Source organism: Phyllostomus hastatus, unplaced genomic scaffold (genome assembly GCF_019186645.2).
Source record: "Phyllostomus hastatus isolate PE091 unplaced genomic scaffold, TTU_PhHast_1.1 phas_scaffold_1066, whole genome shotgun sequence".
In the NCBI taxonomy this organism is placed as follows: Eukaryota; Metazoa; Chordata; class Mammalia; order Chiroptera; family Phyllostomidae; genus Phyllostomus; species Phyllostomus hastatus.
This window is the reverse complement of record NW_025334004.1, coordinates 34,611,320-34,638,829: the sequence shown is the minus strand read 5'-3', so window position 1 is coordinate 34,638,829 and position 27,510 is coordinate 34,611,320. Positions and strand designations below refer to the sequence as shown.

The following is a 27,510-nucleotide window of genomic DNA, read 5'->3' as shown; positions in this document are numbered from 1 at the left end:
GCGGCGCGGCGGTTCACAGAGGCAGCACAGAACCGTGCGTTTCCGACTGCGTAACCCCGAGACCCAGAAACGAACGACCGCGGGCGCGGCACACCTCGCCGAGCATCCATCACCGGCCCCCCCGCCGGCGGCCGTGCCACCGCCTCCGCCTCCGCCTCCGCCTCCGCGTTCTCAGGCCGGAAGCAGACGGAACACAGCGAGGAGGAAGCCGAGCATGGCGTGATGGATGAGCCCGAGGCGGCGGCCTGGCGCGTCCGTGGCCCGTAGCGCCCGCCTCCCGCGTCCCCGGGGGGCGGGGGGCCCGCTGGGACCTCCGCCCGGGGAGGGATGCCCAAGCTGGCTGGGCCCCCACCGTGCCTGCAGCATCAAACCTCACCCCCAAACGGGAGAAGGTGGGAGCAAGTGGGGGACGGGCTGAAACACTGCCGTCCGCGTGCAGCCTCGGGCCCTGGCCGGGGCTGTCTCAGTGCAGGGTGCACCTCTCTTGGTGTTTCATGGTTTTCCCAGCAGGTGACACCTGTGCTCAGCGCTGGCAGGGTGGGGCTGAGGCAGGCCCTGGGTGCGGGCTGCGGAGGGCTGCCGGCTCCACCCCCACCCCCGCCCCCAGCAGAGCAAGCCAGCAGACCCCAAGAGCCCCAGCCTCCAGCCCAGTTTCTGTGAGGCCCGCTGAGCGGGGCCATGGGACGTGTGGGTGGCAGGTGGGTGATGGGGGGCAGGGCGTGGGTGGGCCATGTGCTCAGGACAGCATGTGGGGGCTGCCCTCCTGTAGCCCCTCTTGCCCAGGGGCTGAGGCCCGGGGTCTGACCCCAGAGCACAGGCAGAGTCTGTTGGTGCAGCCCTGGGGAGGGACTGGAACCTGAGGCAGACGCAGCTGAGGTCTGGGGGTGGCCTGGGGCGGTGGGGCTGCTGTGCCCCTGCCCCTCCCGGCCCCTGCCCAGGGCACGCTGAGTGTCAGGCTGCTGCCCTGGGTGAATCGATGATGCTGCTCATTCTTAGGTTTTTTCATTACCATATTAATGGGGTTGACAAAACCAATTCGGAAATTGATTCTTTTGAAAACATTCTTTTTGTTTTAAAATGTGGGGATTGAAAAATGCTGGCAAATCAAGAGGCTCCAGGTAATCTGAACACTTCCCAGACCCCGGCCTCGCAGGGCCCAGACGCCTGGCTCGGCCCACAGGCCCTGCGGGCTGGGCACCGGCTCCCTGTGGCTGAGGGCCCGTCGGAGGCCGGGCCGGGCCGGCCCACCACTCACCCGCAGAATCAGCTCCTTGGCGGACGGGGACATGAGCACGCGGTCGCACCAGGCGGGGCACCGGGTGTTCATGTACTGCTTGCCTTGGCTGGAGTCCTCGCTGTACGGGTAGCTGGGGAGACAGGACACGGGCAGGTCAGCACACGGCTCCGGCCCCTCCTCCGAGTCCCGCCGACGGCTGTGGGGACTCTCTGAAGCCTCTTGGGACTGCTGGCACTCTCAGAAAGAATACCTGTATAGAAGTTTCTAGAACATAAAGTCAAACTTTACAGTTCCTTTAAAGAAATGAGATTCTCTATTAAACTTTATTTTTTTAACTTAAAAGAAAAGATTTTATTTATTTTTAGACAGGGGAGGGGAAGAAGAAAAGGGGGGAGAGAAACATCAGTGTGTGGTTGCCTCTCACGCGCCCCCTACTGGGGAACCTGGCCTGCAACCCAGGCATGTGCCCTGACTGGGAATCGAACCGGCGACCCTTTGGTTTGCAGGCCCGAGTTCCATCCACTGAGTCACACCAGCCAGGGCCCTTGGCTTTGTTTTTGGACCTGGCCTAAAGCACAGCAAAAGCTGCGCAGGAAAACATCGCGTCAGGGCTCACACGCCCGGTCACACAGACGTGCCCAGCAGGAGCCTGGGGGACGCTGGGGCCCAGCTCAGCCACGTACCGGGGTCCTCGCAGCCTGCTCCCACCCCGGTCCTCCTCTCCGGCAGCGTCCAGGCACCCAGGCCGTGGGGTCACCACTGCAGTGGCCACTGCCCCGGCCCTGGCCACACAGGCCCCACTCCACTGACCCACTCAGCCCCCAGCAGAGGCCTGGTGGCCCCCCAGGAATGGAGGCCCTGCAGCCGCCCGGGAGCGACGCACACAGGGGCGAGGCACGGGGCGGGGGGCACCCACCGCCCGGTCGGGCCTGAGGCCGCCAGCTGAGCAGGGTCCCGTCGTCCTCAGATACCGGCTGCCTGTCCGCAGTGTCCTGCAGCTGCCTGTCCGAGGCCCCTCCCTTTCCTCCCGAGGGCGGCTTCCTCCTGCTCCCGAGCTCACGGGACAGCCCCACCCCAGGGCTCTGCTCTGCCCTGCCCAGGGGGCTGGCCCGGGCCCCCGTGAAACTGCTTGCGCCACCCACTCGGGCACCCACTTGGGCGTCCGGACGGGCTGCAGCGAAGGGGCGCAGGTGCGCTCGGCACGACTCGGCTCTGCTGCGCGCGGTGCGCCCCCCAGGGCCACGCGCCCCTACTCGAGGCGCGGCTTGTGTGGCCTTTGCAAAGACGGCAGCTTTTTCTTCTGAGAGTCCAAAGGGTTTTTGTAGGTTGATTCTAAAATATCACATGGTATTTGCTGTAAAAGGCACCTTATTCTGTTAATTTTCCTGTTTCGGGAAAAGGCTACCTCTGGTCTCTGGGCTGCTCCTGCAACGGGCGCCGGGGCCCCTGCCTGCCCCGCGCTGGGGCCTCGAGCTGCCGGTCGCGGCTGTGGGCCCCCAGCAGAGCCCGACGGTGGGCCCGGCCTGGGCAGGGGCCCCGCATCCCGTGGTCGGGGACCCGAAGCAGCAAGTGCGCTGACTGTGCACGCAGGACTGCGCACGCAGTCCCCTCTGCCGGCACCGCTGGATCTGAGGGCGGACAGAGCGCCCGCTGTCCCCACAAGCGTCTTCTCGGGACAAATGGCAGCAAGCACCTGGCCCCAGCTTCCTCAGTTTAACCCGAGGGGGCCCCGCCCTGCCCAGGACACGCTACCCAACCCAGGCACCTGCAGGGGAGCCCACCCAGGCCTTCCCCTCTCCAAAGGACAAGGTGCGGAGTCACGAAGCAACCCCCACGGCTGGGGCAAGGGTCAGGGGTGTGGGTCAGGAGGTCCTGCAGGCTGTGGGGGGGCAGAGGGGCCTCTGCCGCCAAGTGGCTGCACGGCGCGTTTACCCAGAGGGTGTCTGTGGCACCTGGCCGCCTCGACAACGACCCACTGCCCCCTCCCCCAGGGGCCCAGCGCCGTCTGGCGGCCTCTGCACCGGACACGGGGGCCCTGGCCTCCTCTGGAGCGCCGCACTGCCCCGGCTGGTGCTGTGAGGGGCGCCGAGCCACGTGGCTCCCTGGCCCGGCGTGCCCCGAGGGCCCGTGCAGAGGGAGCAGGCTGCACAGCACCACTGGGGGATGCGCCAGGACGGAGGGAGAGTGATGTCCAGCTGCTCTGGAAGCTGCCGTCTCCGCGCAGCGGTCTGGTGGCGCCGTCTTGATGACAGGACCCCCCCCCCCCGCCCCCAACAAAACTCCTGCGGTCGGGCCCCGTCCGCAGCCGCACCACGATGCCCGCCCTGGGGGGGATGCACCCCAGCGCAGGGTGACCCTGGGGGCAGCTGGTCTGCACTGCACACCAAAGGCCGTTCGGCAGCTCTGCGAGCGGTGGCCCCGGGAGCACCGCGGGGCCTCCAGACAAGGCGCGGGGCCCGCTGCCTTCCTGTCTGCGGGCAGGGCCTTGCCCCCCAGCCTGCCCCCCGCCGCCCCGGACGGCCCAGCAGCGGGTCAGGAGCTGACATTGATTAACACGGTGCTGGCTGTGCTTGCAGGCTTATCTGAAAGCAAACCCCACGCAGGGTGGGGACGCGGGGCAGCGAGGGGGAGTCGCCGTGATGAATGGCCGGGCGATAAAGCTAACAATCGCCCACCTGTCCTCAAGGTCCCGCCACCCCCACCTCCCCGCACCTCAGGATGTGGGCAGTGGCCCCTCTGCTGGGGGACCAGCCCTGCCAGCAAGGCCCAGGTCCCCATGTGAGCAGGCTGGGCCAGCCAGGCGGGGGTGGGGGGTTCTTCCGGAACTGCCCCCCAGGAGCAGACGGGGGGGCGGGGGGGGAGCACAGGGCCCTCCGATCGATCTCTCTGGGCGCGGTGGCAGCCGCGCCAGCCCGGAGGCCGACGCAGCCGTGGAGGAAACGGTGAGACGCGTGTCACAGAGACCCTTACGCCGCTGGGGGGCCCCTGGACCTGGTGCGTTTGGGACTCCGGAGGAGCGGCATAACTGGGGTCAAAGAGAAAGGCCGATGCAGTGCTGCGGCCACATGGAAACCGCCAGGTGCGAGGCCGCCGCGTCCCCGCGGGAGAGTCGGGTCAGGGAGCCTGGCACTCAGGCCGCACCTGGGCGGGGCGCTCCTGCACGTGGGGACACGGGGCTCTGGGGCCGCCCGCTCTCCCCGAAACTGGGTCTCCGGCCCCGCACTCCTTGGCGCTTGGTCCCGAGCGTCTGTGTGGGCCGTGTCCCGCCAGGGCTGGGGGCCAGCCGGACAGATGGACAGACGGACAGACGGGCATCCCAGCCCCACCCTGAGCACCGGGCCGGACAAGCAGCAGGGCTGCTCCTCCTGCAGGGAGCTCACGCTTCGCGTCCCGGCCCATGGAGAGTGCGGGCAGGGCCCCTGGTCCTCGAGCTGCAGGCGGCCGTGTCCACGGAGACAGAGGGCCCCGCCCGGCCAGGCGCCTGTCCCTGTGGGCAGGGCGAGGGGAGGGGCGCCGTGGGGAGAAAGGCCTCAGGACCTGCGGTGCCTCTGCGCCTCAGTGCAAGCGCCGACGGGGCTGAGAGGTCGACTGTGGTCCTTCCTGGGAACAGGGCCCCAGATTCCAGAGCCGCCGGCGGAGAGCACAAGCCAGGAATGCCTCTTCCTTCCTTCTCCCCACACGTCCATCTCTGCACCCTTTACCTGGGGCTTCCAAACCCCAGGGCGTCTACCTGAAAACTAAACCAGCTGGCCACGCAGAGCCTGCAGGGCGCCCCGGCCCCGAAACTCTCCCCCGAGGGCCGGGTGCTCCCTGCTTTAGGGCACTCATGCACAGCCAAGTCCCTTTTGTCGCAAGTGGGGGACATTCCCAGGTCCTGGGGAGAGAGTGGAGACATTTCTGGGGGCTGTTCTTCTGCCCAGGAACCAGTAAGACCCCGTGGAGATTCCGTTCAGCAGGGCTGTCCTGGGGCCTTGCTGAGGGCAGGGGGTCATGCACAAAGCCGCTCAGGCCTCTTGTCCTGAGGACTGGGCAGGGACACCCAAAGGTCAACACCCAGGAAACACGGAAGAGCCTTCCAACTGCCACCAAACCAACCCCTCCCGTGTTCCAGGGACAAAAAAGACCCCAGATGAACAGGGGGATCTTAGGGGCCACCAGGTCAGAGCCGCCTGCCCAGGGAAGCCCGGGACCCAGCAGCCCTGCACCCTACTCAGGACCTCCTGTCCTTCTGTCCCTGTGTGGGGGACTTTCAAGGCTGCGGGATTTGGGAGAAACTCGAGGGGCAGAGGCCAGCACGGGCACGGGTGTCCACAGGACCTCCTAGGCCTCCTCCATCCTCCGCCGGCTCCGCAAGGCCCTGGAGAAGGGGCCCATGGGTCTGTTCAAAGAGGGAGAGACAGTCAGGGTATCTGGAAGGGGGCACCTGGACAAACCCCCGAGAACGCCGTCAGCAGGTCCCAAACACACCTGCAGTGTTCGGCGCACACCGGTGCGCCCTGAAAGCAGCCCCTGAGCTGGGTCAGGGCCTGGCTCACACACGGGCACACCAGCCTGCCGGCCCGAGGGCAGAGTGGAGCCCACTGCCCCTGCTTCCCTGGCTCCCCGACACCCACACTGTCGGTCTGGGTGCTGGCCCTGTCAGCTGGAGCCTGCACCCGGTCAGAGGGGCACTGGCCAAGGCCTGGTGGCTTCCTGTCTGTCATTGCTCTCGGTTGCGTCCAGGCCCTGGGAGGCCCTGGGTGTGCGGCCAGTCAGAGGAAACGGACGGGAGGCTGACGCTGTAGACGCCTGGATTCTAAAAGCGTCGGCGGGAAACACGGCAGAGGCTAGCGAGCATGCCCGAGCCCACGTACACCCAGCTGAGGAAGACCCGCGGCACCAGCCGCCTCTGCTGGCTCCAGGACACACGACCAGCAGGCCACGTTTTGCATGGGGGACGACATCTTTCATAAAGGAAGCATCCCTCATTGCTCTCAGCCGGTTGCTTCTTTGGGCCCCAGGAAGGGCTACAGGCTGGTATGCACAGGTGCACCGGCCGCCCCGAGAGGAGGGTGGTTACCTGTTCGCCCAGGAGGCAGGGCCCCTTACCTGGGAGGGAACGAGATGTCCAGTTCATACAGTCTGTCCTTGAAGACAGACAGCTCTTTGTCAAATTCTAGGAGCTGGGGAGAGAAACAAGAAAATCAAGTCACTGGTGTGTCTGTCTGGGAGCACTGTGCGGTCCCGGGGGCATGGCGGTCAGAACAGTGGGGGCCTGCAACTTTCAGGACCACATCCTGCAGTTGGGTGGTGGGCCGCTCCCCTTGAGACCCGCCCAGTAGTGTCCCGAGGGCCCTGGGGGGTGGGGGCACCCCACAGCCCCTGCTGATGAGGCCATACTCAGGCTCCAGCGCAGCTGCTGCTGGCGCTGGGACCCACATGCCCGTGCCTGAGCAGCCACCTCCCTGTGCGGAAGCCATGCAGTGCAGGAGGCAGGGCCGGCGCTGTCCCAAGGAGGGGACACCACTCCCGCTGTGCTCAAACTAAGTCAGAGGTGAGCAGTGTCCACCTCACAGGGGACCTGGCAAAAAGGCCCGAAGTCTGCACACCCCACAGGGCACAATGCGCCCGGGGGGGAAGGGGCGCCACGCGGCCTCTGGCCACACTGGGCGGCGACGAGCCGGCAGCACACGCGCCCTCGGGATGCGTTCATTAATCAAGCCCCCTGGCAGCTGGGTGGGCGCGGCCTCGCACGGGGGCTCCCCTCGAAGCTGCCTCATCCATCACCCCCGAAGCGTGCCAGCGCAGCGCCGTGTGCACGGCAGTCGCCCGTGTGCTGCGTGCTACCTGGGGTGGCGGGCAGCCCTGCCCGCCTGCTGGTCCCCGGGGCTGGGAAGGAGGGAGCGGAGCAGGAATGCATGGGAAGGCGCTGCTGGAGTGCTCAGGCTGGGGCGGGGGCTCCTCGTGCACAGAGAGGGCGTTTCTGACACAGCTGTCCAACTCGGTGTCGAGCCCCTCCCTGCAGAGAGCCCCCTGCACTCCCTGGCGAGGCTCAGAGCGCAGGGGTGGGGCCTGGACCCCATGGGGGCATGGGAGCCCACACCTGCTGGCCTGGCACGCTGGCAGAACCCTCACCGGCTCAGTGTCACCAAGTCCAGCGGCCAGGAGACTGAGGCCCCCGGGGAAGGGTGCAGGGCTAGAACGGGGCCTTGGGGCAAAGGTGGGCCCAGGAGAGGGGAGGGTGGGGTGCAGGCTGGCTCCCTGAAACACCCGCTCCCCCTCTGGGGAGGACTCTGGGGAATTCCTGAGTCAGCGCCTCAGCTGGGGTCGGGGTGAGGGGATATCCTGGGGACCGAAATGCACCTTCAAGGGGGGGGTGAGGAGCAGTCCAGAATGTGTGTGTGTCTGTGTTTATAAACATGTGTTTTCATGCACGTGGGTGCCCGAGAGCCAGCTCATGCGAGCGTGTACATGCTTCAGAAGGCACATCCCTGCCCGGCAGCTTGTCCGGGAAGCTGGGGAGCCCCGGGAGAGGTTGCTGGCGAGGCCCTGAGTGCGAGGCGGTTTCCCGTTCCCAGCTCTGCTGGACACGGCCCGCAGCCCGCCAGCCCCGCTGTCCGGTCTGGGTGGCAGCACTGAACGATGGGGCTGCTTGAGTCTCACCACCCTTCCACTTGCTGCGGGTGTTAAGTAAAAACACAGCAGATGCACACCTGGTTGGGAGCGAGCTGGGCTCTTCCAGCTGCTCCGATAGGACCAGAGCCTGCGGCTCCGTCCCCATGGGTCCCTGCCTGTCCTGCTCCACAGCAGGGCCACCCCCACCCACCTGAGCCACACGACACGGAGCTGCTCTGAAACGCTCGCCCTTCCGATCCCACGTGGGCCTGTCAGCCTCCCCCGTGTCGGGGCTGTGTTGGGGCTGTGCCAGACACATTGCCCAAGGACCTGGGAAGCACCAGACAGCTCTTTGCCCTCCGGGACTTCCCGGGGGAGGCGGCAAGAGCACTGTGGTGTTTATAACCCCACGTCAGACCCCAGTCTGGGCCGCTAGACCCCAAGGCTGGATGCCTTGGCAGGTGGGCGCGGGCAGGCATGGCCTGCTGTCCTGCTCTGACAGGCTGGCGGGAACCTTGGCTAGGGGACCGGCAAGGAGACGGTGCTCAAGTGCCAGGGCCTGGGGCCTGCTTGCACCCCAGGTCCACCCAACGCGAGGGTCGGGGGCCCTGCTGCCGGCACCAGACACTGACACGGGGCGTTTCTGGTCGGAAGTCATGCTGCACGTCTGCGGAAACGATCATCTGTATCTCTGAGACTTTTCACAAACACGATCGCCAATTCCGCTGGTACCTTAAACATTCTTCTTGATTACCAAGTGAGAAACAGCGCAGGGCGTGTGTGGACAATGATAAAGCAGCTGGCGGTCATACGTATCTGTCAGGAGCCCTCCCCGCCGCGCAGATCCCACTGTTGCTGCACAGACGCCGCGCTGATAAAGGAAAGGGCCGGAAAATCAATGCGCCCGGAGCCGCAGCAGCTGCTGAACACGCAGCAGACACCGGCGTCCAGCAGGCCCGGCCCCGAGGAAGCCCCGGCCGGCCGGGACGGCCCAGCGAAATTTAATCTCTCCAAATCCTCGCCAGGGCGCTCCATCCTGCAGCCTGACAGCCCACGTGTAATTAATTATACAACTTCGACGGGAGTATCGACTGCACGGAGCCATAAATCATAGAGAAAGTCAATGGGCATGGACACATTCAATCATGTCCCGGCCGATGATCACTGCTCTTAAAACACAATGATTATTTTCAGGAGCCAGCTCGAATTAAATTCCTGTCAGGCGGGAACAAGACCGGCGGTTGATGAAGGATGCGATGGGTTTTGGGGCTGCGTCCGGCGGGGGCACATCCATCCGGCAGACGGTAGCTTGTCCCCGTGGCCATGCTGCCGCGTGTCTCACCGCGGAGGGGACGGGCTCTCTGACGGCTCGTCACGCCATCTATCTCACCCCTTGGGGGGACGGAGTGACCCCGTTTCCTGTGTGTGGCTGACGTGAGGCTGACCCCCGCACGTGCCGATGGCTGGGCAGGACACGCGCACACCCCTGGGAGCCCCGAGGTCCCGTAGCTGCGGCTCCTGCCGCTGCGGCCGCGGGGTCTGCTGCTGAAGCCCCAGCTCCCCACCCGCGAGGGCCGGGCCCCGCTGAGCGCCCCTGCCGCGTGAGGCCCTCGCTGTGGCACCAGGGGCCGCCCGGGAACCTGCCCCAACCCCACCGCTCGTCTGCATCTAGAATCAGATCCAGAAGCTCTCCTGAACACTCTGACTAACTTTCCTCCACGGGGGAAAACAGTTTCTCGCGACTTACGACAGCAGCGTTGGTTACCTCCACTGGCCGCTGCAGCGTCTCTGTCTGAACGTGGAGAGGAAACCCGTGACTCGGCCCCACACGTGCCCTCACTCCCGTTTCTAGAGCGGGACCTCGTCTCCTGGCCACTGCACCATTCGGCTGCAGGCCCGGCTTCTCCCTTGGCTGACGGAGCCTCCTCTCACCCATCTCCTTGTTCCTTCCAGAACATTCTGGCCCCTCAGCTGCCCCAGTGCTACCCCCCGGGTTCACTGTTCTCCTAGGGAACCTTGCTCTCTTCCCCCCATGGTGGTCTCAGGACTCCTGGTTCTGAGGGCCCATCTCTGGGCTGGGGCCTGCAAGCCTGCCCCATCTGGCCTTCTCCAGTTCAGACGGCCACCAGCTGCCCAGGGATGGGGTGGCTCTGTGAGTCTCTGGCCCCTCCCCTCCCCACAGCACACCTGACCACGTCCTGTCCCCACCCTGCTCCTCGAGCTCTCACCGCTGCCAAGTGCCCCAGGCCCTGCCGAGGTCCCTGGGACAGCGCCGGGTAGAGCGTGGCTGAGCTGAGAGTGTCTGTGTGCTGAGTGCGGGCCCCTCGCCAGGGCCCGAGGCTCCTTGAAGAGGTGAGAGACACACTGGCCAGCACTGAGGCGCGGAAGGGCGGTGCTGAGGCCTGCGGGGGGCATGAGGGTTCCAGGCTGCACCCTCGACAAGGCCCTGGCCAGGCACCAGGCTGGGGGACCGAGGGGCTGGGACAGACTCAGAAGCTGCCTGGCCTGAGAGGCGAGGGAGCTGCTTGACACTGCTGTGACCTCCAGGAGGGGACCCAGGGATCGGGGGAGGGCACCCGTGGGCTGAGGCAGCGCCAGGGCTTCTGAAGGAGGAACACGGGCCTTGCAGAGTTTGCTGGGAGGTCCAAGAGGCACTTCCACCCAGCGCGTGGAGGTGCCGGCCCTTCTCCGACCACCCGTCACGCGCAGCCCTGCAGGAGCCTCCTGTACCCCAGGGAGGCCGCGGCTGAGCGCAGAGCCCCAAGGGCCCAGCTCGGCCTAGAGTGCGAGCGCACAAGGGGCCTGAGGTGGACAGGAGACAGAGAGACGGGGCATTGTCCAGAGCTGGGAACCCGAGACCCAGGGGCGAGGGGGCACCCAGAGCACAGAGCTGAGCGGGAAGGGGGGCCAGGGGTGGGTCCATGAGGGGCACGGTCCCGGTGGGGTGCTGTCCAAGGCACGGCCTGGTATCTAAGCACCTCCCCGAGCTGTGAGGCAAAGGTGCCCTCGCAAGGGCTGCCGACGGTCTTGGTGGCACAGGGAGGGCTGCAGCGGTGGGGGACAGGGGGCCAAGAGTGGGGGGCGGCGGCACACCCCGAGGAGGGGGGGAAGTGCAGATGGGGCGAGGCAGGCGGCTTCAGAGGGAAACGCCAGCATGGCTGGAAGGGCCCGGCAGTCCTGGGGCCGCTGGGACGGGGACGCACACACAGGGTGCCGCCCCGCCCCCGGGCAGCTCCCGCACAGCCGGGCCCCCGCAGCACTGATGCCCCGTGGTGGCTGGCCCGGACTAGCCTGAAAGGCCCGAGTGCGCCTTCTCAGGAATCTGGGGGCTGGCGGCTCATCAGCTCAGGAGCAGCCCCAGCGAGGCCACTCCGCCAGGGAGACGTGCGCGGGCCACGCGTCCCCCGCACTCCGGCAGCATCACCCCCGGGAGCGTCACCCCCGGCAGCGCGGCTGCGGGGGGCCGTTGCACGTGCGGTGGAAATGCAGCCCAGCCCTCAGGCAGAAAACCCGGGGTGCGAGTCGGCACACAGGACCACGGCCACGGGCAGGTTCTCCCGTGGGGAATCAGGCCTGCGTTGTGCCCAGACTGCCACGAGACTTGGTTTTGCTAGAACTCCCTCACCCTGAATGAGGCAGCAAGGGCTTACTGCAACTCCCTGAAATCTGGGCTAAACCTCCCAAGAATGGAGTGTGACCCGTTCAACCACTTTCCCCTGGGTCTGCCACACCCTCTCTTTGAAGTTGTTAGCAGCATTCTTTCCTTTGTCACGTGTCAAAGGCAGCCCCCTGCAGTGAACCTGTGCACAGAAAATGAGGACCGCCCTCCACGTAATGCACCCAGAGAAGCCACAAAAGCCTGTCCAGGCGGGGACTGGCTCACTGGTCCCGGGCGCCCCCCCCCCCCCCCCGAGAGTGGCCATGGCGTCCCTTTTCCTCCACAGGACTTCCGCTGTCCGTGTGTATTTGTTCACGAACAGCCACAACACACACGGATCCTGTGGCCAGGACCCGCACACGCGGCGACTGCACGGAAGAGGCAGACGCCTGCCGAGGGCCAGGCCCCGCCTCAGCACAGGCGGACCGCACGGCAGCGCTGTGGGGACCGGTTCCTCCCGGAGGGGCCTGAGCCACTCCCAGGCGCGTGCACGCACACACACGCAAGCAGGGTGACGGGCTGCCTTGCCCACGCGCACGTGTGGTTCCTCCCTGCCCTGAACGCAGCTCAGGCCTGTGGGCCCCGAGCCCGGAGGTGTGTGCCTGCCTCTCCCGGGTGATGGTCCCAGAGGCCCACAGCTGAGGCTGAGGGGTCCCAGCAGAACTGGCCCAGCAGAGAAGCGACAGGAGGCTGAGGGTTCAGGAGCCGCCCCGGGCTGTGACAGCACCAGGAAGCGTGGTCCCGGTGACCCCAAGGGCACGGGAGGCGCAAGGCCGGGGAAGAGGTCGGGCATCCAGCTGAGGAACTCACCGCGGTGCCGTTGTCCTCACGGAAAACCTCCTGGTTGAAGTAGTCGAACAGCTTCTTCTCCAGCTGCAGCATCACCTGCCGAGGACGGGCCATGAGCCCGGTGGGGGCAGAGCCCGCACGGCTCAGGCAGTCCCCCCGCTTCCCCAGCTCGGGGCGGCTGCCGTGTGTCACCCCCACCCCGCCCAACAGCAGGCTCTTACCTTCCGGTCGTTGTCCGACTCACGGAATATCAGCTTCACGACTTCGTTGGTGTCAGCGGCGCGGACCGTCTGCATCGTGGCCTTCGTGCAGAGAGTCTGGGGGGACACGGGTGCGGGGAGACTCAGTCCCAAGAGAAGGCCCTTCCGCCCACCTGGCGGCTGTCACTGCAGAGGCGGCAGCTCTTACGGCCTCTGTGCCGCCTTCACCCGTTCCACGCCTCCACGCCAAGGGCCCCCAGGACACTGTGGGGTCATGAACTGACCAGCGGCACCCGAAGGCAGGCCTGGGCTGGCCCACTTCCTGGGCCAGGGCTGCAGGCCGCAGCAGCCGTGTGCTCCTGCCGCCCCCGCCCCCACCCCCCTGGGCTCTGGCCGAGCAGGCTTTCCTGAGCGCGGCCTGAGTGGGGGGACAGAGGGACTGAAGCCACAAGCAGCCACGGCAGCTGGAGGCACACGACCGTGACATCAGCCCCAGAGTCCCGGGCGCTAGACAGGGCCCGGACGGGGACACAGGGGCTGGGGGTGCCCTGAGGAAGGGACAGCAGCTGGGCATCTAGGGGGAGAGGGAAGGGTGGGCACGGTCACCCCCCATGCCACCAGCTGGTTGGCTGAGAATTAAATTAAATCTGGCTGTTCAGAAAATCCTTCTCACCTGTGTGTGCGCACATGGGTGCACAGACCACGGCGCCCCGCCCACGTGTGCCTCTAAGGGGCGTCCACGGTGGGTGGACGGGGAGGGGCCCTCAGGACACACGTAACAGGAGAAGTGACCATGTGCTGTGGACAGAGCAAGGCTCTGAAGGGGCTGACACCCCACGCTCCCGTGTGGACAGGATGGGGAGCGGGTCACACCCAGCACGTCAGAGGCAGCGGGGGGGGGGCGGGGGGGAGCCTGGGGCCGGGCCCAGCCTGAGGTGCAGGCTGCCACTGGGCTGTGGCTGCGTGTGGGCCACACCTCAATGAAGCTGCCTTGGAAAAGGACGAGACGATGCTCGTTGTAAAAAGGCCACTGCCACGAAGCGGCTGATGTTCCCACTGCACCAACACATCCCCTGGAGGGTCCAGGCGAGGCGAGGCTCTGGGCGGGGCAGCCCTCCCCTGGGAGCGCGGAGGCCCGTGGCCCCCAGAGCACTCGGGATGGGCCATTGACATTCCGAGCGCAGCCGGCCGAGCGGGTCAAGCTCCCAGTGTGGCTTTTGGACTCATGTGTCACAAGTCAGTCTGGCGGCCTTCAAATGGCGCGGATTAGAACGAGCCTGGCACAACCCGGAGCAGAGAGGTGCCGCTCCATCCAGATGCTAATGGGCTTAAGTGGCTTAAGCGCCTCCATGAAAGGGGCAGGGCTGGGGCGGCAGACGGCCATTGTGGCCGCTGCAGGCCGACTCCAGGGAGGCAGGGGTCTCCTCCCAAAGGCGTCTGCTGGAAAAGGCGCTGAAAAAGCTGCCTCGTCCGGCCCCCCCCCCCCCGCCCCCCGGGGCAGGCTCCCGGAGGACGCACATCTCATCTCCCACACCCTCCCGGCTCCTTGGTCTCCAGGGCGGAGGCCGATGGGACCGCCGGCCAGCGGCTCCCCGCCTGCCGTTGTCGGCGTGCCCGCTCATGCGGAGACGTGCAGAGGCGGCCTTTCCGGCTCCCCGCCGACGGAAGGGATTTTCCTCTTTTGAAAGCAGAAAAAGTACCCAGAGGCTGTTCTCAAAGGGCCGTCTACGACTTATTTCATTGTTAGCAGCCACACACGGGGTGCAGGCCAGGCCGCCGGCGCCGGCCCCCCGGCTCTCGGAGTGCCGCTTCCTCTGGGCACTGACGGCCCGACGGTCGCCGAGGCTGTCCCCCTGCTGCGGGAATGACAGGGTTCCCGTGCTTCCTCTCGGTCTGGATGGCCAGCGAGGCGTGCCGCGGGGCCCGTGCCACCGCCAGGGCTGCAGCCAGTGCTTTCTGTGGCCATGCCCCTCAGCAGCCCGCCGAGTCCCACATGGCCACAGCGCCAGGGGCGCCGTGTGCGGTGGGCCCCACTCGCCCCAGGAACTCAGCTGGGTTCGTGGCCCCAACTCAGCCATCACACACTACGCTCCAGGATGGGATGGGGACGTGGGCGGATGGAGCTCAGCTTCAGAGCGGCCAGCACCTGGGTGCCTGCGTGACCGGCCCGGGGGACCCAGACTCGGCCTCCCAGGTTGCGCTCTTCCGCACCCACTCCTCCTTCCGGGCCTTCCCACACTGAGCCTGGCCCGGGGGCTGCAGGGGCTGCAGAGCTTCGGACAAGGCGCCTCCTCTACAGAGTCTGTGTGCAGTGCCGTGAGGGCTGCTCTGTGCTTGGAAACACCATCCAGACAGAGCCGTGGACGTAGAACCTTCCACCAGGAGCAGAAGCCAGGTCAGGCAGCTTCAAGCAGGGACGGAAAGGCACAGGGCTTGGCAGGGTTTTCCCATTTTATTTTTTAAAAACATTTTAAAAAGTGTTTATTGATTTCAGAGCGAAGTGGAGAGGGAGCAAGGGGGAGAGAGAAACGTGGGTTGGCTGCCTCCTCTGCGGACTCTGGCTGGGGACCGAGCCCGCAGGCCCCGGCCCTGACCGGGAGTCCAACCAGCGACCTTTCGGTGCACAGGATGGCGCCCAAGCCCCTGAGCCTGGGCAGGGCCAGTGTCCTCATCCAGCCACCGAGCTTCTCAGCGGTGAACAGCCGTGACGATGTGTTCCCCGTGCCCACCTCCAGGGTGGCAGTTCAGCCTGCAGTTCCCAGGAGCCACTGAGCTCTGGGTCCAGTTCTAACTGTGGCTCTGGAGGTCACCCAGCCGACAAGCGGCCTGTGCCAGGGCCGGGAGGGGAACTAGTGAGGAGATGGCAGCTGTGCGTGGACCTGTAGGCGGGGGGCCGGCCCGGGCCACGGCCTGACGGGCGTGAGCTGGGGAGCCCGAGCAGAGCTGGGAGCACCTGGCGTGCACAGGGGGCAGGGCAGCTCCAGGGCCGGCGCAGCTTGTTCCCCTTGGCTCAGGCCCCACCCAGGGGCCCGGGGCTCCTTCCCTCCTCAGGGGAGAAAGAGGACAAGAACGCATTTCTGTTTTACCTCTCTCCTCTGCCCGAGAAAACAGAGCAGGATGCACGTGCTGCAAAAGCGTGTTGTGAATCAAACACCCTGTTTGGCTGAACACGAATGGCTCGCCTTGCCTCTGCCCACAAAGCCCCACACGGACGGGGGACACGCCTCCAGCTTCCTCGACCCCTGGGGTGAGGAAGCTGCGGTCTGGGAGCCTGCACGGGTCTCCGGGCCCCTTGGCCCTGGCACCAGTTCTCGAGGCCACCCCAAGGGCGCGGAGCAGAGACGTCGGGGCCCCGGGGGGCCGAGCCAGGGGCAAGACGGGCCACCAGGCGCCGGAGTGCGCCCACTGTCCCCCGTGCTCTTGGCCAGGCAGGACAGGCCCACCGCTGAGCACTGCTGAGAAGGCAGCCGGGTCGCTGGGTGCTGCAGCCCCCCCGGGAAATGTCAGGCACGGCCTGCCTGGTAAGTGCCCGTTCTGCCAAGTCCCTGGCCACCCCTGATGGCGAACGAGCTCACCCCAGGGCCGCCCCAGAGCCACAGGTGCCGGGACACTCAGCGGACAGGCCACGCGTCCTGCCTCTGGAAGCACCCTGAGGAGGGAGCATGCGAGGGGACGCCAGGCCCTGGCACAGCATGACGAGCGGGCAGAGCCACCGCCTGAGATCGGAAGGTCCTGGAAGGCGCTGTTCTTGCCAGGGCCCAGAGCCCACTGGGGGCGGTGGGGACCCCACAGCCCATCAGTGTGGGCTCCCACCGTCAGCCCGGGGCCACCGGCACGCCTGCGCCGAGTCCGCAACTGGGGGCAGGAGTCCCAGACACGCGGCTTGGACCCCGGGGACCCCATGCGTGGCCCGGCCTGGTCTGGACCGGCATGGTCGGGGGTGCTGAGCCGGGCCGCCGTCACTGTCCTGGCCACAAAAAGGGGGGTGAGATTTAATCCTGACGTTGGTTGGCGGCGGGGACGAGTCAGGCCAGGTGTCGGCAGGCGGTTCAGGCACTGCGAGTGTCCCTCTGCGCTGCGGCCAGGAACCCCGACGTCTGCCGTGCTACTCCTGCCCCCTGCTTCCCGAGCTCCACACACAGGACAGGCCACCGCCGGGGGCAGCACTCTTGCACCTTCTTCAGGAGCCAGACCACCCCCAGGAGACCGGTCTCGTCTCCTCCTCAGACTGAGGCCGGAGGAAGTGACCCTGCGGCTCCCGGCTCTGCCTGGACGCACCCACGCCAACCGCACACCGTGGGCCGGCCCGCGAGGCGTGGGAGCACGTGGACCCCGTGGGCCCCGCGTCCCGGCCCCGGGCAGTGGCCCTTCTCGGAGGGCGCGGAGCCCAGCGCTCCTGGGGCATCTGCGGCCGGCGGCATCGGGCGGGTGGGTGGGCCCGAAGACACACCTCCCCACCCTTCACGCCCACCCCTCCCACACGATCGTGCTCGAGCTTTCATCCCTCTGACAGCGTCGCGCCAGAGAACATGCAGGCCCTCTGATAGCATGAAATCGGACACAAAGGCGAGGGGACAAAGGCGGGCGGGCGGCCCGGCCGGCCTGGCGCTGATTCCAGTCACAAAGAGATGTTCGCAGGGCCGGGCTCGGGAAAAGCTGAAAGGAGAAGCGTGCGAAAGGGACAGGTCTCGAAGACAAAGTCCTGCCCGGCTGGTACGGCTCCCCGGGTTGGGCGTTGGTCCGCCCACAAACCTCAAGGTCACTGGTTCGATCCCGGGTCCACTGGGGGGCAGCCCCCGCAGACTGTGGGGACAGCACTTCTCCGGAACACCGGCCCAGCGATGGCACGTCGGTCCCTCACCCGTGTCCCCCGCTCTCGTCATCTGGCCAGCTTTGGTCACAGTCCAGCCGTAAACATGTCCGAAAATAGAGAGGGCCCCGCAGAACGCTCCAGCCGACACCGCGCAGGGGTCTACAGGATGCGGACGGGGAGAGGCCGCAGGCTGTGGCAGGGCCTCCCAGCCCAGTCCACGGGGAGCCGCCGCCTCCTGAGTGTGGAGTCCTCAAATGGCCCTCCCGGCCCCAGGAGACCGCGCCGACGCCGGGGGGAGACACGGTTTTGGGGGCTCGAGCACGTCTCCTAGGAGCGCTGGGCATCAGCATGCATGTGTGTCCTGCCGTGTGCCGGGCACGGCCGGGTCAGGAGGCATGCTGCGGCCCGAGGCCCATGCGTGTCGGTCCCAGCCAGGCCGCCGACCTCGTCCCCGAATCCAGGACTAAAAGCTGCATCTCAGACGGGCCGGGACCTGCCACAGCAGCCTGCAGAGGAATGCTGGCCCTGCCAAGTGGGCTCAGCGTGGAAGGGTTCCTGTCTGAGCTCCAGGAACACTGAGACAAGCATTAGCAGCCCTGGTGACTAACTCCTTGGGAACCGATGTCCCCAGACGTTGTTTCAGGTCCTGAGCAGGAGGCAGGTGAGCAGTCGTCACACCGCTCAGCTGAAGGCCCTGAGACGGAAGTCAGGAAGCAGCGGCCCTGGTCACCACTGAGCTGCGGGTCTGAGGGAAACACTGAGAACCTGGTGAGTTCTCTGACTGCCCCTTTTGGGGTGGACACAGGCTGCGCCCCAGAAAGTCAGTGCCTATCAGACAGATGGGCATTTGCAGTGAGCCTGGTGGCCTGGGGCAAGCCCCTCCCCCAGGATACCTCTGACCACGTGCAGAGGACAGTGTGACTCAATGGCTTGTCTATGCACGGGACCCCAGCAAACTCTGACCCAGGCGTGGCCCTCTCCCCACCACACACAGGCAGACACTCGGGCCCACGCACACGCACCACAGCTTCCGAGATGCAGGGGCAGGGAAGCAGGACACTGGGTCCTGCTGGGCTCGCACTGTCCCCCTCACCCTGTCCCCTCAGGACAGGACCTTGCAGGACACGCCCAGGGCAGTCTCCGCTGAGCCTGCAGGGTACTGACGTGGCCAGGAGGCGGGCAGACGAGGGCCTGGGGCTGGTGGCCGTCCTGGAGCAGAGCTGTCCTGAGGGCCCTGCCAGCAGCAGCGGCGCCTCCTCCCTCTGGCTGCACATTGTCCACTGTCCGTGCAGAACAACAATGCACCATAAAGGCCCTTTCATCTCCCCTGCAGACGGCGACGCCCGCACCGGCACCCAGTGCAGAGCAGGCGAGCTCTCGCTCCGGGAGGCAGTGTGGCTTCCTCAGACCGGCGTCCTGCGGGTGCTGGGGAGGCGGGGGTTCTGCCCACAGAGAGGTGCCAGCTGGGACCTGCTGCGCTCTGGCCTGGCCTCTTGAGAATGTCCCCGGACTTCCACAGACACGCCTGGGCCGAGAGCCGGTGGGGAGCGTGTATGCAAGGAGGTGCAGACCTGTGCCGGTGGCCATGGACGGAGGCCTGGGGAGCCGCCACCAGGCCTGGCAGAGACCTGGCCTGAGCCCTACCATCTGGGCAGGGCTGCAGTGACCCTGGCGAAACACCCAGAACAGGGCACTACAGACCCCTGAGCATGGAACTGCTTACGACGAGGAAAATCCAGCTCCTGGAACAGTGGTTGCGGGGGGGGGGGGGGCCCACGTGCTTTGTCTGTTTTCTCCCTCTCGTGTAATTATGGGGGTAATCATCCTGACATCAATCTGAGAGTCGTCCCAGTCAAGGAGAGAATCACGCCTCGTTTTTGTTCAATGGCCGCTGGCCCCGTATCAAAGCAGATCAGAGAGAGAGCTCCTCTCAGTAGTAACTTAAAAAACAAATGATGCAAACTAATAATTCTACTGTTTTAAACCAAGACTCTTTAAAACAAAACCAGTCCGACAAACTGCCAAGGACGGCGTGGCTGACACAGCCCACCCAGGCGGCTCCTGCAGCCCCGTGAGCCCCCGGCAGCCGCCGCTCCTGAGCCCGCTCCTCCCAGGGCCCGCTTCTCACCAGGCCCCCTGGGCACCTGGCCACACGTGTACCTGTCAGTGACTGGCAACCGGTTTCTGAAAACGGCTGCCAGCCTCCAAAACCACAACTGTCACCGTCACTGTCGGGCGGTGATGGACAGCAGGTGGGCGCTCCACTGGGCCGTGCAGAGACGGGAGTGCCTGGCACTGCTGTCACTCTCTGTCACTGCGGCCAGCTGAGCGCCCCAGCTGCCAGTTGCCGCCGCGCAGGCATGAAACATGCCCTCTGAGCGATCCTGCCAGCAGGGCTGATGGAAGCCACGTTATTAATTAGTCCCCTGACGCACGGCCCCTCGGGTGGCAAACGATGTTCGTGTTTAATCTGTGTATGTTTTAATTATGGCTTAGGCGGTGCCAAATGGGATCACAGCCCCGTCCCCGCAGCTCTGCTCCGCGAGCGCGTTTGCATTAATTTGCATCTGAAACTCGAAGCTGTGGTCCCTTCCCAGGGACAGTCCTCCCTGGGCGCACAGCACCTCTTTCCCTGGCAGGTGCAGCCAGGACTGGGGCGACCCCGTCACCTGCCCTCACCGCAAATGACAGCAGGTGCCCTCCCCGGGCCACTGGAGCTCTAGGGCTGGCCTGTGCCCCTCCCGGGGTCCCTGCCGCTCCAGTCGCAGGGGGACAATCGCCACCTTTGACTCACTGCCACCTGCATCCAGCCCACGGGCCTCTCTCGCTCCCGGGAGGGATGGATTGAATTACCCCCAGTCTGTGCCGGCCAGCCACAGCCAGCACCCGGACCAGGGCAGCTGACCTTGCTGCTTTGCTGGGGTCAGCAAGGAAACCAAGCTGAGCTGTGTCTTCCAGTTGAGCCAAAGTGTCACCACGACGCTCTCCCTCAGAGGGAGGCCCCCCCCACGCCCAGCACCAGCACTGGCCCACTGCCCGGGCCACCCCACCACGACCCGGCGCGACCCCAGAGCCGAGGGCACAGGTTTCTTCAAGAGCGCACGGGGGAGGACGTGCGGGTTGTCCCTCCCCAGCCCCCAGGACCCTCGCAGCAAGCACCGACGTGGGGGCCAAGGGGGGTGTTCCGAGAGGGTCACCACTGCGGGCCCTCTCCTGCCTGTCTGGCAGGAGAGGAGGGGCCAGTGCCAGGGCAGGCCCAGGCTGCGTGGTGGGGCAGACAGAGGGGCACTGCCCACACCCCGGCGCCTGCCCAGGGCTGCCCCTCCCCATCCACACGGCCGCGTGAGACCCCGCAGAAGCGCGCAGCGTGCGGACCCCGGGGCTGCGTGGAGCTCGAGCCCTGGCTTCCCACCTGCCCTGCCCCTGGGCCCAAGGACCTGCCTCTCTGACACGCTCCTGCCCCTGTCACATGCGCAGCAGACACCTCACTTAGAAGGAGACGGAAAGTGAAGAGTGTCCGGGGCCCAGCTGAGCTCGTGGTCCCGGGGTGGGGGCTGGCCACCTGCCGGGGCTCTGAGTCCGCAGTCACCGAGGCCGGATCCCCGCCTGTGGCTGCACTTCCTGGGAGAAAGGGCGCCCGCCGGGTGCACATGTTGGGGGCCAGCGAGGCGACCAATATTGTTAGTGGGCGATGGCCCCACAGGAGTCCCCCCGAGAGCACACGGCCTCCCTCTGTCACGCCCACGCACCTCCCACTGAGAAAAGGAAACCCCGACTGTTCAGACAAGTGCCCCAACGGCACCAGGACCCACTGACCACGCACCTCACCCCCACCCCCACCCCCACCCTGCTGGCGCCCAGCTCCATGGCCGCCGGCACAGGAGCCCCCAGAGGGTGGGCTGTGCACCCCCAGGGTGGTCTGCCCTTGGTCCACAGCACTGCCCTCTCCTGTGACGTCGGCTCTGCCAGGACGGCAAGGCCACTGGGAGACTCCCGGCCTCCCCGACACATGGCCTATGGGGTGGCACTGGCAGGTCCTCCTCGGCCACCTGGGTTCCCTCTTCACTCTTCTGAGAGGGGACCCTGCCGCCGAGCGGAGGATGACCCCCAGAGCAGCAGCTGCCCTGGTCCCATGACCCACGGGCAATGGCACGGTGGCGCAGCCCCCTGCTTCCCGGCAGAGCGGCCCTGCTGGAGGGCACCAGCCTCTGTGGCGGCTCTGGGGTCTGCCGGCGTCAGGCCCGGGGCGGCTTCAACACGACAGGAGCGGGCCTGACTCCCTACGGGGTTGCAGGGCCCGAGGGACTTTGACAGGGTCCCTGCCCCCTGACCGAGCAGCTCTTCCCTTTGAACGGGGGAAAAGCAGCTCAGCAGGCCCAGAGGAAGGGCCCCGTGGTCCCCAGTGGAACTCGCCGGTCTACCGCGGACACTCCCTGTGGGCTGGAGCCCCGGCCCCGCGCCCGGCCGCGGCCCCTCGATGCTGGGGGGCATGCGCTCTGGTGGCTGGTGAACACGGGCACCCACGCATGTGTGAGGACGGCGTGGTGAGGTGCCGCCAGCTTCACCCAGGCACGACAGAGGGTTTCGATGCACCGCCCTCCATCTCCGTCCACCGAGAGGGGGAGGAGGGTCACAGCCTGCCCAGCCCGTCTGTGAGGGCTCGTTTGCTGCCGAGGGCGGAGGGGGAGTGTGTGGCGGTGTTGGTGGCGAGGCCGCTATGGGAGGACACGACTCAGGAGGACAAGTGCATTTCCATGCTGCTGTTGCCCCACGGACACCACACACACCCCCCTCAGCCACGCACCAGGCGTGGGGCCGGGCCCGTGGGGAGCCTGCCTGGTGTGTGGCCGCCGGCCTCCCTGCCTCCTGACGAGGGCTCCACGTGGGGCCTCCCCTCGGCGGCTGCTGCCGGAGAGCTGTCGTCAGAGCCGCACCCCAAAGCCACGAGAGCCCCCATCTTGGCGTCCCTGCAGTGGACATCGCCATGGAGAAGCTGGCCACCAGCCTCGCCTCCCGGCCAAGGACGCGACACTCCCAGGTCGCACGGCTGGGACACAGCAAGGCTGCGCTGAGCCCAGCCTTCCAACCTCGCCGCCAGGCGCGGCCCGCCAGGCCAACAGCTCCCACCCGCACTGCTCCTCGGCGAGGACACCCCGCCAGGGGCCACGGGGACCCCACCCAGCCCTGTGCGTGCACCCAGGGGACACGTAACGCAGAGGCCCCAGCCCTGCAGCGACGGTCTGTCCAGGAAATGGCCCAGCCCCCCACAGAAGTGAGAGGGGAGGAAGAACAGAGGCACCGCTGCGGGGGCTGGCCCCGGAGCGGCTTCCGTTTCGCTTTCAGCTGCTGACAACCTGGACGGTCGGAAGAGCCTCGAGGGCCCACGCCTGCAGACCCTGAGGGCCCCCCGCTCCTGGCCCCAAGGACAGCCCCCTTGCTGGCAGGAAGATGTTTCTTCACTGGGACTTTCTGCCACAAACGTGACCAGTGGGAATGATGACACTGGACATGCCCCGACAGGACAACATGTCTCCGCCGCCTTCCTACACCACTAAACACGCATGAGCTCCAGACGGGCCAGGAGCTGGGGGCCTACCTCCACCACGGACTTGGAGTCCAGTCGGAAGTTGAAGTCGCCGAAGACAAAGTAGGACACTTTCTCGAATCGCTGGTCCACGATCCTGGGGAGAGAGAGGAGGCAGGTTATGTGGTGCTTCCGTGCCGACCGGCCGCTGCAGCCGGGCACCAGCGCCTGGGCTCCACCACACATTTCCTGCCGTCTCCCGTGGCAGCTGACACGCACCCCCACCCTTAGCACAGTGACCATGGCCACATGTGTCCACCCACAGTGCAGGGCTCTCTCCAGCACATGCGTGTGCGGCCAACACATCCTCGTCAACTGGGCCAGGGCAGCGTGAAAGCCGCAGTTGGTGGAACCGCGGCCTGCACCGGAAGGGAGGCTCGCACTGGGCGCCCGGGCTTCGGGGGGCAGCAGGGAGCTGTGCAGTGGTGCACACAAGGGCCTGTAAGGGCAGAGCCAGCTCAAAGCGGTCCTGTCCTGTTCCCAGCAAGACCTGGCACCAGGTCACCCCGCTCACTGTGGATGATGCCGTGAGTCCCACCTGCCCCCATGCAGCCACGGGCCCGGACACAGCCGGAGCTGAGCGCCCAGGCTCTGCAGAGGGCAGGTGACCTCTCCAGGAAGACCCAGTGCCGAAACCCCCGAGACCCACCCTGAGCACGGGGACTGGACCCCCCATCAAAGCCCTTTCTTTCCTCGGAAGCTGGACCGCAGCGCTGGCACCTACGTCGTGTGCAATGACCCCCGGGGATACAGTGGGGGGTGGGCAGGTGGCCCAGAGGGAGCACGTGGGAGCGACGGTGCCCAGCAACCCCGGCCACGCCTTCGCCTGCCCGGGCTTGCTCTGAAGGTGCGGACGAGTAGCCCGCACTCGGATGTTTCCAAGGTGTGAGGTGACGGCACCTTCACCTTTCTAAGCCTGGCCTGAAAACACTCTTCTCTGTGCGGCAAACCCACCCCAGCAGGTTTCACAACGGGCTCTCCAAGAAGAGCGTGCCCGCAGCAAGCACCGACCCTGCCCTTAGACATGGAGGCAGCAGGCTGCTCACACCGCCCGCTGCTCCCGGTCGCAGAGCAGAACGAGAACCTCTGCTGGCCAGTCACCAGCCGCACAGAGTAGGTGGTGCAGCAGGAGAGCTGAGCCCAGTGGCCGCACTTCCGAGGTCGCGACCCTGCTGCAGCTTCACTGACACGCTTGCCAGGGCGGAGCTGCGGGTGGGCTGTCTGAGGCCGGTTCGAAAGCTAAATGGACCCGGCAGGAAAAAGCCAGGGGGAATGTCTTCACCAGAGTACCTTGCAAACTTCTAATCGTTTCCTGGGGAACGCCACCAGTCCCAGCCCCCCTGCACAGCCGGTCGCAGTGGCTGTGCGGCGCCCGGGCACAACAGGCTGGGAGCCACCAGCTCGGCCTTTTCTAGCTTGATCCATCAACTTGAGAAACAAGAGGAGAGGGACAGGAGGGACGGGTCCGAGCCTCCGGCAGGGTCCGGCTCCCAGGTGCTCTCAGGCGGTCCACCCAGCCACACGTGACCGAGGGGGTAAACTTGTCCCTCTCTATGTAACACGTCTGATCTGACGGGAAAACGCCGTTTTTGTTTCAATTTGTGTGACTGCGGGAGGCTGACTGTCCTCTCACACACCTGCTAGAATCTGTCCTTTCTCTGCTCTTGCTCACTCAGAGCCTGCTTTTAGTTCCTTGCCTTTTCCATTTGAATTCCCGGACTTTCCCTGAAGGTCGTGAGGTTAACCATCCGACTTCTGCTGGTCTTGCACTGATTATGCAGAAGCTTTAATTGTCCTGCAGTGAACCCATCCAACTCTCCACGAGCCCCCCCCGCCCCCCCCGGCCCCGCCGAGGTCTTCACAGCATTGCGCTGCGCTGGCTGGCCTGCCTGGTGCCCCTGCGGGGAGAGGGTCCCCGTGGGAGTGCAAAGTGGTCGGTGGGGCTGCCCCAGCCAGTAAACGTCCAGTGCTCCTTCCCCTGAGTTCGAGAAGTACAAAGTCCCCCAAGTGACCTGGGTCTTTTTGAGACTCCCTATTCTTCTCTGCGGATCCTCGACCTCTCCTGGACACTTCTAACTAACCTGCCTTCACAGGGACACCGTTCTCGTCAGGACTCCTTTAAAGGTCCCCTCCGCTGCTCTCCCCCTCTGTTGCAATGGTGACTGCTCTGCCATCCGTCCGAGTCCCACGAGAAGCTCCGCCCTCCTTCCCAACACGGAGTTGGAAACAGCACGCAGGGATCCCACTAACTCGAAGGCAGAGAACACACCTTCGCAGATCACTGCCAACGGGGCGGGGGACCCGCACTCTCGCTGATTGTGCTGAAGCCGCATCTCCCTGCGCAGGAGACGCTGCTCAGGAATGACGACGGCGCAGTGCGGGCAGGCGCCCCGCCGCCCTCAGCCCCAGGGACCAGCACTGTGTCCAGGTTAGCCGTGGACCCTGCCTCGCCCACCGCCTGCCCTGCACTCACAGGTGCGGGGACAGAGGCCTACGTCTCAGCCCCTGTCCACAGGAACCCAGCTATCCCAGCCATCCTTAAAACAAAATAAACTTTTTTCCGGTCTTGAACATCTTCAGAAGAAAACTGCCTTCGGAGAACCTGCACGGCTCCTACGCAGCTCGAGATGTGCCCTCCCACCAGGAGAGGCAGTGGGCCTGCAGGCCCCCACCTCGAGGACGTCGGAGGCCCGGAGCCCGGGTCCTGGCGCAGAAACCACGACTGGGAGTGAGCACAGTGATGGCTCTGCCCCCCAAGGGGACCCCGTCCCTGCAGGCCTGGGGCCCGCCCGCTGCAGCCCCGACTCCCACAACACTGGGCACCGGCCATCCAGGCCACGAGAAGTCGGGCTCCAGTCACACTGTTCTTCTCCGAGCAACCAAAGTGGGGAGCACCCCAGGTCATCATGCTGACCGACTTCCAACTGCTGGCTGAGCCCACAGAGAAGCCTGCGGCCCCTTGCCCTGGCATCTGTCGACGGCAGCACCCCAGGATACACAAGAGTCCCCAGCAAGAGGCTCTGAGGAATTCGTGGTACTTGGGTGGGAGAGCTGAGCATCCCTCACGGCCCAGCAGAGGAGCGAGAGGCCCTGGTGGCCACTCGGAGGCTGCAGGGGCGGCAGTGCGGAGCAAGGAGGTCACAGCCCGACCTGGGGCGAGGCCTGAAGGACATCAGGCCATGAGGCGCTGCTGCTGCTCTGGGGCGGGAGCTGGAGCTGAGCGCCGGTGGCTGGAGCGGTGGCTGGAGCAGAGAACCTGCTGCCTCAGCGGGGTCGGCCTGCCGACGGGGGCGAGTCAGACATATGGGGAGCCGGAGCCGCCGGCTGCCTGCAGATCAGGAAGCCAGCTCCCATTTGGCTGCTTGGACAGCAGAGCCCATTTTGAGGTCAATCCCTTTTGTAAAAGCTAACAAACTTCAAGTTTAAAATCTGACCCAATAAACTTGAAAAACCTCTCAGTGTCGGAGAGAGAACACGCCACCTCCCCATGGCTGGGGCCCCGTGCCCGCAGGGCCTTGCGGTGGCGGGCGGAGGGGGGCTCACTCAGAGCGTGTCCAGACACGGCGTGTCCAGAGCCGTGTTGCTCTGTCATCAAAGACGCAAACCCGATTGTCGCTTCAGGGCCCCGCTCCCCTCGGGGTGACGGCCTGGGCCATCAATAACGAGCGGGCCCGGGCGGTGGCGTGCGGGCGGTGGGGCGGTGTGGGGGGGGGGCGCCACCGGCCAGGCAATCGCCTGAGTGCCAGGCCCGCACCTCACTTTTAATTTCAGCAGAGTGCCATTTGGACCCAGAGAAAAAAGCGTTGTTTTAAAATTAATTACCTTGTCAGGAGCTATTATGATTAAAAAGTAGGCCCACATCAATATCATGTGCCTAATTCAAAAAGGGAATTACAAGAACAGCCATAAAAATCAATTTTTGGGGCCTTGAAAACGGAGCGCCTTTCTGTTTTGACAGGTGATTTCATCATGAGACAAACCACAGTGACACTGCCTGCGTCACCGAGGCCCCCCCGCGAGCCGGGGGCTTGCCGATGCCCCATGCTGCAGAGCAAAGACCTCGGTAACAGGGACCCCCCCCCCCAAGGGAGCCCCAGCCTAACCACTCAGGACAACAGCACTTCCGACCCGCCGCCTCGAGCAGCGGACCCGGGGTCCCTGCAGACCTGCCGCCGCTGGGACCCTCACCAGGAAGCAGCTTGTGGCTTGGAAGCTGAGGGGCCACGGACGACCCCTCCAGTGAGACAAACTCACTGGGGCTGTTCCTTCTCTTTCTTTCCATTCTCGTGTTCTAGCTACGGGACAGCATGGCGTTTCCGTATAATTAGGAACCAAAGAACGCTGGATTTGTCTCTCAGATGTGGTGGAGACCACGCTCTCAACCGTTGTCATCAGCAAAAACTCCAACCACACAGATCGGTGAACGGGGCGGAGCGCTTCAGAGTCCCTCAGGAGCCTCCCCTGAGCCTGAGCGTCTCGTCGACCCTGCTGTGAGGCAGGACCAAGCACGCCACCTCGCCGTCCCGGGCTGCGTGGGCCCTGGCCCGGCTGGGCTGCAGGGCCCCGTGGACAGCCCTGTGCTGAGGCCAGCTGTCACGAGGGCGCCCGTGGGGGACGGTCGTCCCTGAGGCAGGG

The 27,510-nt window shown here is 65.8% G+C and overlaps 1 protein-coding gene across 2 annotated transcripts in view; it reads right to left on the bottom strand.

Moving 5' to 3' along the window:
* INPP5A (inositol polyphosphate-5-phosphatase A) overlaps nt 1-27,510 on the bottom strand; it is a 141,672-nt gene that overhangs the window by 2,775 nt on the left and 111,387 nt on the right. For both annotated transcript variants that reach the window (XM_045853845.1, XM_045853844.1), the window contains exons 9-13: nt 22,888-22,972; nt 12,500-12,595; nt 12,300-12,374; nt 6,326-6,399; nt 1,256-1,367 (exon numbers count right to left, since the gene is read on the bottom strand). In XM_045853845.1, coding sequence (XP_045709801.1) covers nt 1,256-1,367; nt 6,326-6,399; nt 12,300-12,374; nt 12,500-12,595; nt 22,888-22,972 — 442 coding nt within the window. The remainder of the gene's footprint in view (nt 1-1,255; nt 1,368-6,325; nt 6,400-12,299; nt 12,375-12,499; nt 12,596-22,887; nt 22,973-27,510) is intronic.